This window comes from Mya arenaria, chromosome 14 (assembly GCF_026914265.1).
Source record: "Mya arenaria isolate MELC-2E11 chromosome 14, ASM2691426v1".
Lineage (NCBI taxonomy): Eukaryota > Metazoa > Mollusca > Bivalvia > Myida > Myidae > Mya > Mya arenaria.
The window spans coordinates 46,002,133-46,015,704 of record NC_069135.1 but is presented as its reverse complement, the minus strand read 5'-3'; the positions used below and the strand labels follow the sequence as shown (position 1 = coordinate 46,015,704).

The 13,572-nt window shown below is 35.1% G+C and overlaps 1 protein-coding gene across 3 annotated transcripts in view; it reads right to left on the bottom strand.

Annotated features, from left to right (window-relative positions):
- The window catches only part of LOC128216805 (voltage-dependent calcium channel subunit alpha-2/delta-2-like), an 83,768-nt gene extending 70,898 nt beyond the window's left edge, over nt 1-12,870 (bottom strand). For all 3 annotated transcript variants that reach the window (XM_052923469.1, XM_052923470.1, XM_052923471.1), the window contains exons 1-2: nt 12,754-12,870; nt 3,288-3,369 (exon numbers count right to left, since the gene is read on the bottom strand). In XM_052923469.1, coding sequence (XP_052779429.1) covers nt 3,288-3,369; nt 12,754-12,845 — 174 coding nt within the window. In that variant the 5' untranslated portion in view covers nt 12,846-12,870. The remainder of the gene's footprint in view (nt 1-3,287; nt 3,370-12,753) is intronic.
- Between the last annotated feature and the right edge of the window lie 702 nt (nt 12,871-13,572).

The window sequence follows — 13,572 nt, the reverse complement described above, 5'->3', positions numbered from 1 at the left end:
TAATATGTTGTACAGTCAATGTGTACTAATATGGTGTACAGTCAATGTGTATTTATATGTTGTACAGTCAATGTGTACTAATATGGTGTACAGTCAATGTGTACTAATATGGTGTACAGTCAATGTGTACTAATATGGTGTACAGTCAATGTGTACTAATATGGTGTACAGTCAATGTGTACTAATATGGTGTACAGTCAATGTGTACTAATATGGTGTACAGTCAATGTGTACTACTATGGTGTACAGTCAATGTGTACTAGTATGGTGTACAGTCAATGTGTACTAAAATGTTGTACAGTCAATGTGTACTAAAATGGTGTACAGTCAATGTGTACTAAAATGTTGTACAGTCAATGTGTACTAAAATGGTGTACAGTCAATGTGTACTAAAATGGTGTACAGTCAATGTGTACTAATATGTTGTACAGTCAATGTGTACTAAAATGGTGTACAGTCAATGTGTACTAAAATGTTGTACAGTCAATGTGTACTAACATGGTGTACAGTCAATGTGTACTAATATGTTGTACAGTCAATGTGTACTAATATGTTGTACAGTCAATGTGTACTAATATGGTGTACAGTCAATGTGTACTAATATGGTGTACAGTCAATGTGTACTAGTATGTTGTACAGTCAATGTGTACTCATATGGTGTACAGTCAATGTGTACTAATATGTTGTACAGTCAATGTGTACTAGTATGGTGTACAGTCAATGTGTACTAGTATGTTGTACAGTCAATGTGTACTAGTATGTTGTACAGTCAATGTGTACTAATATGGTGTACAGTCAATGTGTACTAGTATGTTGTACAGTCAATGTGTACTAATATGGTGTACAGTCAATGTGTACTAGTATGGTGTACAGTCAATGTGTACTAATATGGTGTACAGTCAATGTGTACTAATATGGTGTACAGTCAATGTGTACTAATATGGTGTACAGTCAATGTGTACTAATATGGTGTACAGTCAATGTGTACTAATATGTTGTACAGTCAATGTGTACTAATATGGTGTACAGTCAATGTGTACTAATATGTTGTACAGTCAATGTGTACTCATATGGTGTACAGTCAATGTGTACTAATATGGTGTACAGTCAATGTGTACTAATATGTTGTACAGTCAATGTGTACTAATATGGTGTACAGTCAATGTGTACTAGTATGTTGTACAGTCAATGTGTACTAATATGTTGTACAGTCAATGTGTACTAGTATGTTGTACAGTCAATGTGTACTAGTATGTTGTACAGTCAATGTGTACTAGTATGTTGTACAGTCAATGTGTACTAGTATGTTGTACAGTCAATGTGTACTAATATGGTGTACAGTCAATGTGTACTAGTATGTTGCACAGGCAATGTGTACTAATATGGTGTACAGTCAATGTGTACTAGTATGTTGTACAGTCAATGTGTACTAATATGTTGTACAGTCAATGTGTACTAATATGGTGTACAGTCAATGTGTACTAATATGTTGTACAGTCAATGTGTACTAATATGGTGTACAGTCAATGTGTACTAATATGGTGTACAGTCAATGTGTACTAGTATGTTGTACAGTCAATGTGTACTAGTATGTTGTACAGTCAATGTGTACTAGTATGTTGTACAGTCAATGTGTACTAATATGGTGTACAGTCAATGTGTACTAGTATGTTGTACAGTCAATGTGTACTAATATGGTGTACAGTCAATGTGTACTAATATGGTGTACAGTCAATGTGTACTAACATGTTGTACAGTCAATGTGTACTAATATGGTGTACAGTCAATGTGTACTAGTATGGTGTACAGTCAATGTGTACTAAAATGTTGTACAGTCAATGTGTACTAGTATGGTGTACAGTCAATGTGTACTAAAATGTTGTAGTCAATGTGTACTAATATGGTGTACAGTCAATGTGTACTAAAATGTTGTACAGTCAATGTGTACTAATATGGTGTACAGTCAATGTGTACTAATATGGTGTACAGTCAATGTGTACTAATATGGTGTACAGTCAATGTGTACTAATATGGTGTACAGTCAATGTGTACTAATATGGTGTACAGTCAATGTGTACTAATATGGTGTACAGTCAATGTGTACTAATATGTTGTACAGTCAATGTGTACTAGTATGGTGTACAGTCAATGTGTACTAATATGTTGTACAGTCAATGTGTACTAGTATGGTGTACAGTCAATGTGTACTAATATGTTGTACAGTCAATGTGTACTAGTATGGTGTACAGTCAATGTGTACTAATATGGTGTACAGTCAATGTGTACTAAAATGGTGTACAGTCAATGTGTACTAGTATGGTGTACAGTCAATGTGTACTAAAATGGTGTACAGTCAATGTGTACTAGTATGTTGTACAGTCAATGTGTACTAATATGTTGTACAGTCAATGTGTACTAAAATGGTGTACAGTCAATGTGTACTAATATGTTGTACAGTCAATGTGTACTAGTATGGTGTACAGTCAATGTGTACTAATATGGTGTACAGTCAATGTGTACTAGTATGGTGTACAGTCAATGTGTACTAGTATGGTGTACAGTCAATGTGTACTAATATGGTGTACAGTCAATGTGTACTAGTATGGTGTACAGTCAATGTGTACTCATATGGTGTACAGTCAATGTGTACTAATATGGTGTACAGTCAATGTGTACTAATATGGTGTACAGTCAATGTGTACTAATATGGTGTACAGTCAATGTGTACTAATATGTTGTACAGTCAATGTGTACTAACATGGTGTACAGTCAATGTGTACTAGTATGTTGTACAGTCAATGTGTACTAATATGGTGTACAGTCAATGTGTACTCATATGTTGTACAGTCAATGTGTACTAATATGGTGTACAGTCAATGTGTACTCATATGTTGTACAGTCAATGTGTACTAATATGTTGTACAGTCAATGTGTACTAGTATGTTGTACAGTCAATGTGTACTAGTATGGTGTACAGTCAATGTGTACTAATATGTTGTACAGTCAATGTGTACTAGTATGGTGTACAGTCAATGTGTACTAATATGTTGTACAGTCAATGTGTACTAATATGTTGTACAGTCAATGTGTACTAATATGTTGTACAGTCAATGTGTACTAATATGTTGTACAGTCAATGTGTACTAATATGTTGTACAGTCAATGTGTACTAATATGGTGTACAGTCAATGTGTACTAATATGTTGTACAGTCAATCTGTACTAATATGTTGTACACATAATAAAATAGCATCTTTTAAAAATGTTGTGATGAGCTGCACGGCATACCCTTGGAATGGTGTTGTAGCCTGTAGCACCATCAAACAAGTCATATAGCTCCCTTCTTAACAGGTCAGACCAGTGCTCCATTCTGAAATCAGAGAATATAATTATAATTGAATATGAGATCAAATGAACTCCTTGAAATATTATAACTGATGAGATCAGCCTCTACCAAAGACAAAATTCATTTATACAAAGAAGTGTACAAATATTTCTGAGAAATGATTTTCAATTTAGTAATAGAATTTCAAAGGGGAGACGATTAAATATTTTTGTCAGTTGTACGATAAGGTGTGAAAAATTCACACTGCCTTTAGACCTGTTTAACATACCAATACTACAAACCGATGGGATAATGGTCTTGTTTTTTCACACTTTTCCACGTTCTATTTTCTTTTCTGTAGGTGTTGACATTTTGAGAACAAATCCGTACAACATAAGGTTTATGCATAACTTCACTTTTCATTCTCGACAGGTTATTTGTTTACGATACACTGTCAGAAAGAAATCTTTCAAATAGTCATAAAAGGTACTTTTCAGTGTCATCCAAAAACAAATTGTAAACTAAGTACTTTTCAGTGCCTATATCCTAACATGAAACGAATAAAAATGAAACATATTTTGCATTATCATTGTGTGGTTTTAAAGATAACCATCGCCATTTTCACGAAAAAAATAATTTTCGTCACTGTCAACAAACATGGTCAGGGCTTGACGCTTATTCCGAATGGATTTTTTACTTGCCCAATTTTTTGGGGCTCATTTTGTTGTTATACTTCACATCAAAACCCATTTCCAGATTCAACCTGCACGCTTGCTGTATTTGAAATAAATCAGTTGTCATGAAATTTGTAACTAATAGCACATACATTCAAATTATTAAGGATGAAATAAAATTGAATTATAAGAACGAACAGTCAACCTCTTATTATCTTAGCCTTGTAATCTTACATTTATTTTGAAGTAAATTACAATTTATCGCAATGTAAAGTGAAATCGTAAAGTTCCAAAAACCGAGCATCCGAAAATTGGAGCAGTCCGAAAAATAGCCAAAATGACCATTCTCGCTGTGTCTGAGTCCAGGAAAATTGTTTCCCCAAGACTCGACCCAGCATCGTTTTCGTTTTTTTTTATAGCTGGTCTTTTTCTCGATTGACTTAGCCTTTTTTCGTTTAAAACATTAAAAAAACTTGACAGTGTCGACTGTCAAAACACATTGTGAGGGCATTAACTGGAATGCTAGCTATATGGATTTGGTGCAGCTCACGCGATTGGCCAACGGATCTAGACGGAATTGCTCGAGCTCTATCGGAAAATATTCGGCAGTCTTCGCCATCGTAGTTTCGAATGAAAATGTCAGAGGAGCTCCGTTTGACCCGTTTCCGAGTCAACAACCAATGAGTGCATTAGTTTCGGTTTGATAAATACTCTCCAAGAAGGAGAGTACGGACTACTATTTTTTACCCGAAAAGTCGCCACTATGACGAGTTTTTTTTGTTACTGCCCGATCGGGCAGGTAGATTCTAAAAACTTCTGCCCGCCTGCAAAAATAACTTGCCCTGGGCAATCAGGCAGTGGTTAATGTCGAGCCCTGATGGTGGCCAAGATTGGCAGACGATTTTGACATTTTTTCTTTGCATCCTTTAACCCAAAACATAGATTTAAGTTTTTTCTCAGATTTTTCACGGATTGTTTTGCCTGAGTCTAAATACCCCCTATCGTCATATACCCAGTCATTTACGGTAATTTAAATAGCATGATGGATACCATGCTGACATATTCCACTCTAATTAACCCTGTCAATAATTAAATGTTGCATTATTCTACTTTCATTTGCATAAATACAGTGTTTGATTTTGACTTTTAGTCCTTTTAATTATATCTTCGAATCAGATCTTTAAATCTATGATTAATAATAAAAAGGGTAAGATCTAGCTTACCACATTTTTTTAGATACTTGGATGGGGTTATGTTAGGTCAAAAGGTGTCTATAGTTTTCTAGCAACAACTCCAACTCTGGCAAGGAGATTTGCTAGTTCATGGAAAGAAGAAAAGCCTTAGCTAAAATTCAATGACACAATTCACGATATGTACAACGTACAAAATAAATGAACTTCGTTTTGTTTACTTTCTTGCAATAGAACATCTTGGGATTATCTTAATATTGAAATATCTATCATTTAAAGGAAAAATTACAGTGTTTAAATTTGCTGGTTTAATTTCAACCCTAACCCTGATAAGTTATAATGACTAAATAAATATACAGTTTAAAACACTGCAACAGGTGGCGACAGGTAAAGTTTTGGTGTTGAACCTGTCGCAATGTCCTGTGAAGAAAAAAGTTTCGCATTGTCTGAAAGAGTTCCAAATGTATTCATTTATTACATTTTAAGTTCCTTAAGTGAGTCTGCCAATGCAATTTGTTAAAATTTATTAAAAAAAAAGGTAAGTGCAAACATTTTTTGATAATATTATCATGAATTGTGTGAATATTGAGCCTGTCTAGTTATTATGGTATTGAATTTTTCTCTTGAAATGGCTAGCCATGCAGACTTGTATTATTAATTCCATTCATTAAATTTATTCAATATACCAGACTATATTCATCAGATGCCCAAATTAATAACACACTGCTGACAACCTAGGAGACAATCAGAGGTTATTATTCTGCTCCCAGAGAAATACATTGTAAATAGACCACATCTAGCCACTGGGAGTTCTTCCTGGAAAAGCCTCTCTTGAAACAGATTTCTATCTAAGTGACTATGTCTTGTACTAGTATTCCTGCTGGCTGCTTTTGTATCAATATTCTGAGCCTTTCTTCTCTCAAGATTGGATCAATATTGCATCATTACAAAATTATGTAACACAGCTCATTTGGCCTACAGCAGAAAACTTCCCCAAATTGAAGTCATCTGTCTCAACAATAATTTAAGAAGACTAGAAAAGTGGAAATAAGACACCAGAACACCAGATTTTGAGGATTTTTAATAATATGAAAGATACCACAAAAAATCTTAATTATAAAATAAGTCAAGGCCCACAACTGTTGTAAGTCCTGCAGCTTAAAAGGTAAGGTTAAACCTCAAGTGAATAGCTTCTAACACTTGACAATAAATGTTCAATGCAAAACAAACCTGGAAAGAAAAGTGCGCCCGGTGTGGGTCTCGAACCCACGATCACCAGAACACTACCACAGAGCTCTCATAAACTGAGATAAACCGGTGGCAGGTTCTTACCCACACAAGCTACACTCCTCCCCCATTAACATTTTAGGCCAACGGAGACACTCCTGCCGTTTACCGCTGCCATCATTAATGTAAACCTGGGAGGAAAACGGACCCGATGTGGGTCTCGAACTCACAACAGACGGTGTACTAGCATGGTGCTCTAACCAACTGAGCTAACCAGGTCGTTAGTTCTTACCCACACATATTACAAATGTTTAATGAGCACTGCTGGAAAATTATGAATACACTATGGTTTTCCTGCAGTCTAGTTAATCCCAACTTTCAAGCCTGCAGTCCATATAAAAAAATAATAATATACCTTACATAAATGTGTTCCTTCTTTGTGTATATAAAGTTGATCGGTGTGTATATCAATGTATTTTAATAAAAATCCATACTTTATGATGTCAGCGGTCAATATAATGTTTTTTGCCATTCCGGACCTCGCCAAAAATATAATATAGAATGCTGACGTCATATAATATGGACCATTGACGTCATAAAACTGGTGAGTGCTGCTTGCAATTTTCACAACAACATTTTTTTCGCAATGAAACATTATTAGATTTGTTCAATAATACACATCAAAGGCACTTTAAAATTATTAAATTGTAAAAAAGTGTTTGGTATATTATAAGAAATATAACACACCACATATGGCCAATATGGCATTATAAGGACCGACCAGTCAGCCCCCAAAGATGAATGGACCTCGGCTATCGCTTCCGTCCATATACACCTTCGAGGGCTAACTGGCCGGTAATAATGTCATATGTCCCTCAGTGGTGTGTAATATTTCTTAAATGTTTCATGACTATAGGTCATAAAGTTCTGGAGTTCTGATTGATACAAGTTTGAAAATGCCAACTTTTTGCAATTGAAGGAACACAACTCTCCCCTTTCTATGTGCAGCTGCAAACAAAATCATGTCTCAATCATCCCAGAAATGTTGTTTTGATTTAATCAAACGCTTTAACTCTGATAGTCTTAACAGAGCCAATTTTTCAGTAGACCAAGAAGTTTTATACAGCTGTAGAGGATACTGATCGCTGATTGGCTACTCACATTTTTTCTCCACCTACCATCTGTTGATGGGTATTTTGACAAACGGAGTGAGTGAAGTTGTCTGAGTGTAAACTTTTATTTCTAAAAACTTTCTCATTGTTTAGATTTTGATGACAAGATAATCATAGGAATTAATGGCTGGACTAGGTAAAAAGGTAAGATTGCAGTTAGTCAAGGGTTTTTGTATGTCTTCATTAATTAATAATTGACTGTGATTGTTTTCTGACCGAAAAAAGTTTTGAGCAGTCAATAGAAAAAGAAGCTATTTAATGATATATGCTGGAAAAAACAACAACAGGCAACCACTGGGAATCTATTTGCTCTTTATCAAATCTTTTTTGATATTACGAGATTTTGTTAGGTCTAACAGCATGTCACAATGCCTGACAAGTTTTAATTTAATCATAATTCATTCGCAATTCAAGAGATCAGTCAAAATTTGAAGATTTTTTTAATTTCAACAGTAGCAATGTAGTAGCAATGCATACAACCCTGAGTTCCCCTTTGAGGTTAATAAAACAACACGATAACTGGTGCAACTGGCAATAAAACCCTCCATGGGAAACGAGCAACTCAGTGAAACAAGGCAGATTTTAATGAATGTTCAGGATCTTGCTGGGACTCAGGTTCGACATCATCGAATGAACCGGTTCAGAAAGTTCACGATCGATTTTGTGTACTAGTGGATTGACAACATGTACCAAACCACCCCTTTTATATAAGGTAAAATAAGACCTCACACTATCCACTTTCCACAGTGTTTCCACTCTCTCACCCTCTGCCTACTGGTCAGTGGACTAAAGATCTACAAACACCCATTAAACAGAGGTGTAAATACTACAAATCTGATAAGAATCTCCAACTGTATCATACATCCAGGATATTTTAACTTGGATAAAATGCAGTACATGAAACAATCTCAAAAGTACCAATTATATTGATGCCGACACTATTTTTGTCATTAATTCGTATGTAAACAAACAAATATTTTTTAGGTTAAGGTTTTAGCTAAAAAGTTATAAAATGCTACTGCACCCTGCCCATTTTTGGTAGCACCTCTTTGCCTTAATAACTACCAGCATTATATACACCCATAGACCTTCTTGATTTTTAAGATTATTGCACATTTTAACCGAACCTATTTGTATAGATCATAGATATTATAGGTGGTTTATTAGGGAGAAAGATCAGCTAAACTTTGATTTACTACACATTATTAATTTGATATATACCTTAGCTTAGGCTTTGCATTGGGTAAGGTCAGGCCCAAATATCACAGAAATACTTAAGTCATATCTCAAACTCAGACTAATTTTACTTTATAAAAGCATGGTAAGTAACAAAGAGGTCACCAAATCTTGCTTTGCTCCAATAGAAATGTCATGTACTTCCCCTGCCAGTACTCCTATTGTGATGACCGAGCACAAAACATCGTGCCTATGGAGAATTTCTTCTGTCCGCTGTAGTAGCTTCTTTCTGGCATCTGCGTACTTTAAGCAATGGAAAATGTAGTGATCTGCTGTTTCTGGCATTTTACATGTGTCACAGCAGTTGTCTGTATATTCCGGAGTGATTTTGGCCCAGTGATCTTTGAGGCGCGTATGTCCGCTCAGAAGCTGATTGATTAAACTATATATTTTTCTGTTGTTTTCACCGACACAAATTATTTTCCCTGGTTCAATGGAAACATCATGTATGGCGCCAGATTTTTCTAAGTGGTGGTATTGTCGCGGCCATTTTTCCTCCCTAATTTTGCATTTCATCATTTGTCTCACTGTTTTTCCATCTATGTTTTTATCAAATTCTTGGGCTAGCTTTGTAGCATCCATTGCCCCTACTTTTGCTTGTTGGTCTGCAAGTTTGTTGCCCCTGATATTTTGGTGTCCAGGTATCCAATGCACTTTCAAAATGTTCTCTTTTTCATTAATATTGGATAGATGTGATTTAATGTCAAGTACAGTTTCAATGTTATTTGTGGGTAGCTCAGTAGAAGCGAAAGCTGTGGTAATTGCGCTCTGGCAGTCGGTGAATATTTGTATTGACCTGTTTTTTTATCCCAAGTGAGACTAAGAACTGCAGCGCTATTTCTATACTGACAAGATCTCCTGTGTAGTTGTTGCTGTGAGTTGAGACACTCTTGTTTAGAAGTATTGGGTAACTATTGTAACCCTCGAGGAATATAGCAGCCCCTGCTCCTGTTGGTCCTGGGTTACCTAGTGTGGAGCCATCTGTGAAAGCCAGAATATCTGTCTCATTGCAGTTTTCTAGAATTGCTTCTATGTTTAACACTTGGTTTCCTTTGCTTTCCAAAAATGTTTGTGTATTTACCTTCGCTTTGGTTTTTGATAGACCTATAAATTTGCTGTTGTAATGAAACTCATTTTCAATGTTTCTAGCTTAATGTTGACTTTCATTTCATTGAAGTGGCTCATCAAAATAGCAAACATGGTTGGCTTTCCTTTTCTATGGAACCTGTTGATAATCCAATCATTAAAGTCCTGCTTAAGTGGTACCTGCTCCCTCTTTTCTGCGATGCGCACTACTTCTTCTGCGTAAGTCTCAGTCTAGGTCCATTGGTTCAAGAGCTTCAGTACTTGTACTAGGCATACAACCACTTGCTTTAATCATGGCACTACATTGTACTTTCTCATATGATTTTATACATTTGTCTGTTTGGGTGGCTGCAACAGAGATCCCATTGTCAAGAATTGGCAAGACCAATGCATTATTCAATTTCATGTACGTGGTCGGACTACAACCATTTTGTTTCCCAATTTCTCTGGTGCTAGGTTAATATTCCATCTATCACACCATATCCTAATTTCTTCAAGATCTTTGTTAGTGTCTTTTATTGCATCTTCAGTTTTTTGGCACAATTCCATACACTTGCATCGTCACCGAATTCTACATGTTTTCCTTTGACTCTCTGTCCATGCTGTCACTTGTATACATATTACACAGGGTCGGACTTAGAACAGACCCTTGTGGAATTCCTACTTTTGATGTCATTTTTATGGATTGGTAATCATTCACCTGAAGGTAGTATTTCCTGTCTGTGATGTATTCTTGTAGGTACACCCATAATCGGCCCTCAATTTTGTTGTCATGCGCCTTCATCATCAGACCTGCCCTCCAGACCCTTTCAAAGCATGACTCATAATCCATTACCACAAATGCTGTGGCATTAGTTATCCTGAACACTCTGCACTAGACGTAATAGGGTCTGAGTGCATGATTTGATTTTCCTGTAGGCATCTTGAGATTTTGACAGTGCATTTTCTATTTCTAATTTCCAAGTGAGTCTGTTTTTTATAATTCTTTCCATTAATTTTTCAATAATGCTCTCTAAAGTAATTGGGCGGTATGATTTGGTTTGATTATAGTTGTCTTTTCCAGGTTAAAGTAACATTAGCTTTGGACAGCATTTTAGAATGACTAGGTACATGTATGATTCAAAATCTTGCATCAGTGCTCCAGCCAGGATTTGAAAAGGGCAGGGTGGAGTTTTGAAAGAGCAAGCTACATGAGTCATGTAGGGGCAATTGGGGGAGGGGTCCACCCCTGTCACAAGTTGTTGTTGTTGTTTGTTGTTTTTTTTTGTTTTTTTTTTTTGGGGGGGGTCTCCCCCTATAATTTGTTTTGTTTTCATACCGTACTCAATTTAAATCATTTTCCATGATTTCCAGACTTGAACAAAGTGGTGTTTTTTTTCTCAAAATTTAGAAGGGTGTATTTGAATATCAAAATTAAAATTTGTGTGTGGTAGTATGATTGTACTTGTCTGGAATCTTCTTTAGTGAAATGTCACATATTTCTAAAAAAAAAACATGTAAAATAAAGAAAAAAACAATAAACATTTGAAGCAATCAAATAAATAAATACACAAAAGAACAAATATGTAGGGGACGAATCTTAGTTTGGTAAGATCTGGATTGTGTACGAATGTTACATTCAGCCTGGCTGTTATTTAATTGTCTTTGGTAAAATAATGTTTAATATGCTATTAAATGTTTTAGAATAAAATGACAGTAAAAATCACTGCCCTTGCTTAAAAAATCACTTATAAAACATAGAACATTGATAAATTAACTCCGAAATTCGTTCTGACAAAATGGCGGTATCGGCGATTTTTGAAATGATCGTAGACATGATAGGTAAAAGCTACATAAAGCATCAAATCAACAATGTTTAAATGGCGAGTCTCGTCTGTACAATATAATTAACAATTATTTTAAAAGATTTAATTGTGCTTGACAACTTTTTTCACCATCCCTTCGCATTTTACGAACTTTCATCATTGAATAAACGAATTCTCAATGTATATTCTGATTGGCTGACATTCAATAGCTCCGCCTCCTGCCGATGTTTCCCTATTTGGCTCTTCTTAATTATTGGATTAAAAGATTACCGATTATGAATACACAGGTCGTCTGCTCACTACACATATATAGCTGTCATATGACTTGGACAAGGCACATTGGAAGATGAAAGGGCAGTGCGGCATATTTTAAGCAGTCAATGTGGGCATGGTGACACCTAGCGGGAACACTGAATTGTCTTAAGTATTACGTAATTTGTCTCAATTATAACAGCGGATTAAGGGCTGCCAATCTTTTGCAATGATTTCAATAGTAAAAAGGGCACTAACAGGATAACTGGTGCTATAAGAGCATTTGTGAAAAGGGCACTACTCAAAAAAAGGCAGGGCGGTCAGAAAAGGGGCACGGGCGCTGCGCCATTGAAAAACGGGCTAGCTGGAGCACTGTGCATGTTTTATTACTTTTTGTAAATTGTAATATTAAATGGAATGTGTTGATAAAAAATGCCAATATTTCAAAGAAAGAAATAATTCAAGGGCAAAAAAATGAAAATAATGGATTAATACTGTAATTAACAAGTATTAATACTGTATTTTGACTGTATAATATTTTTCCATAGGAATCTTAACCAAAGATTTTTAATCAACATATCCTATGATAGAATGCGCTCGTTAAAGGTGTAAAAAACATGTATGAATTTTAATAACTGTTGATGTTATATATGGTAAAATAAGTTGAGATAGAGATTTGACTTAACGTCTTAATTAAGTATTTTAGTGATACTGGCAACGGAGTTAATATACTTATTTAAAAAGTATAAATATATTAATATAAGCATGAAAATACAAAGGTACTTACTCAATCCTGGATGGAAAATCTGTAAGCACACAGTGGCTGTAAAACACAATAAAACAAACGGTGAAATAAACTTTCGATCCAGGTTTCGCCATTTTGGATTCATCGACTGCTGACAGCCAATCGGAACTCCTCGGGTAGTATCAAGATATCTCGAAGCTTGCCGGAGATGGCCGAGTTGTTACGATTGTGCTGACAGCCTCACTTTTAGGGCGATACTATTCCCCGGTCCCGGTCTCATCCTGTTTTTGCAAATTTTATTGTAGCTATCGGGCGTGATCGAGAAGGTGATAGAGATAGAAATTGGCAGGGGGTAATAGAATTACAAAAGATTGCAGTTTATTAAAACATTAGTAATTGATGATAATTTTGTCACCATTTATTTCATATTCTATATCAATAAAACAAATAATAAATTAAGGCAAAGATAAAAACATAAAATATGCACATGTACTATAATTAATGTCATGAATAACAAAATCATTGAGTGGTTTGTTTTCATATTAAATTCAGTTATAAGTATACTATTGATAATAGTAATACAAAAAGAAACAATGTATGAATACATGTAAACCAAACTTGTAACTTTAACTCTGTACTTCAGGAATTCTATTTTTTTTTATTTTTTTTTTACTATTGATTTTGTTGCAGCAGATTCACTGCCACGACCAGTTGTTTTATGTATTTCTGCCAACTGATCTATTTTTAGCGACAAAGAGGAAGAACAACAAACCAACTTTGACATAACATAATTTAAAAGGTAATTAAAAATAATTCTAAGTTACTTCATACTCTAGCCGTCCTAAATCTTTTATGAAAAAA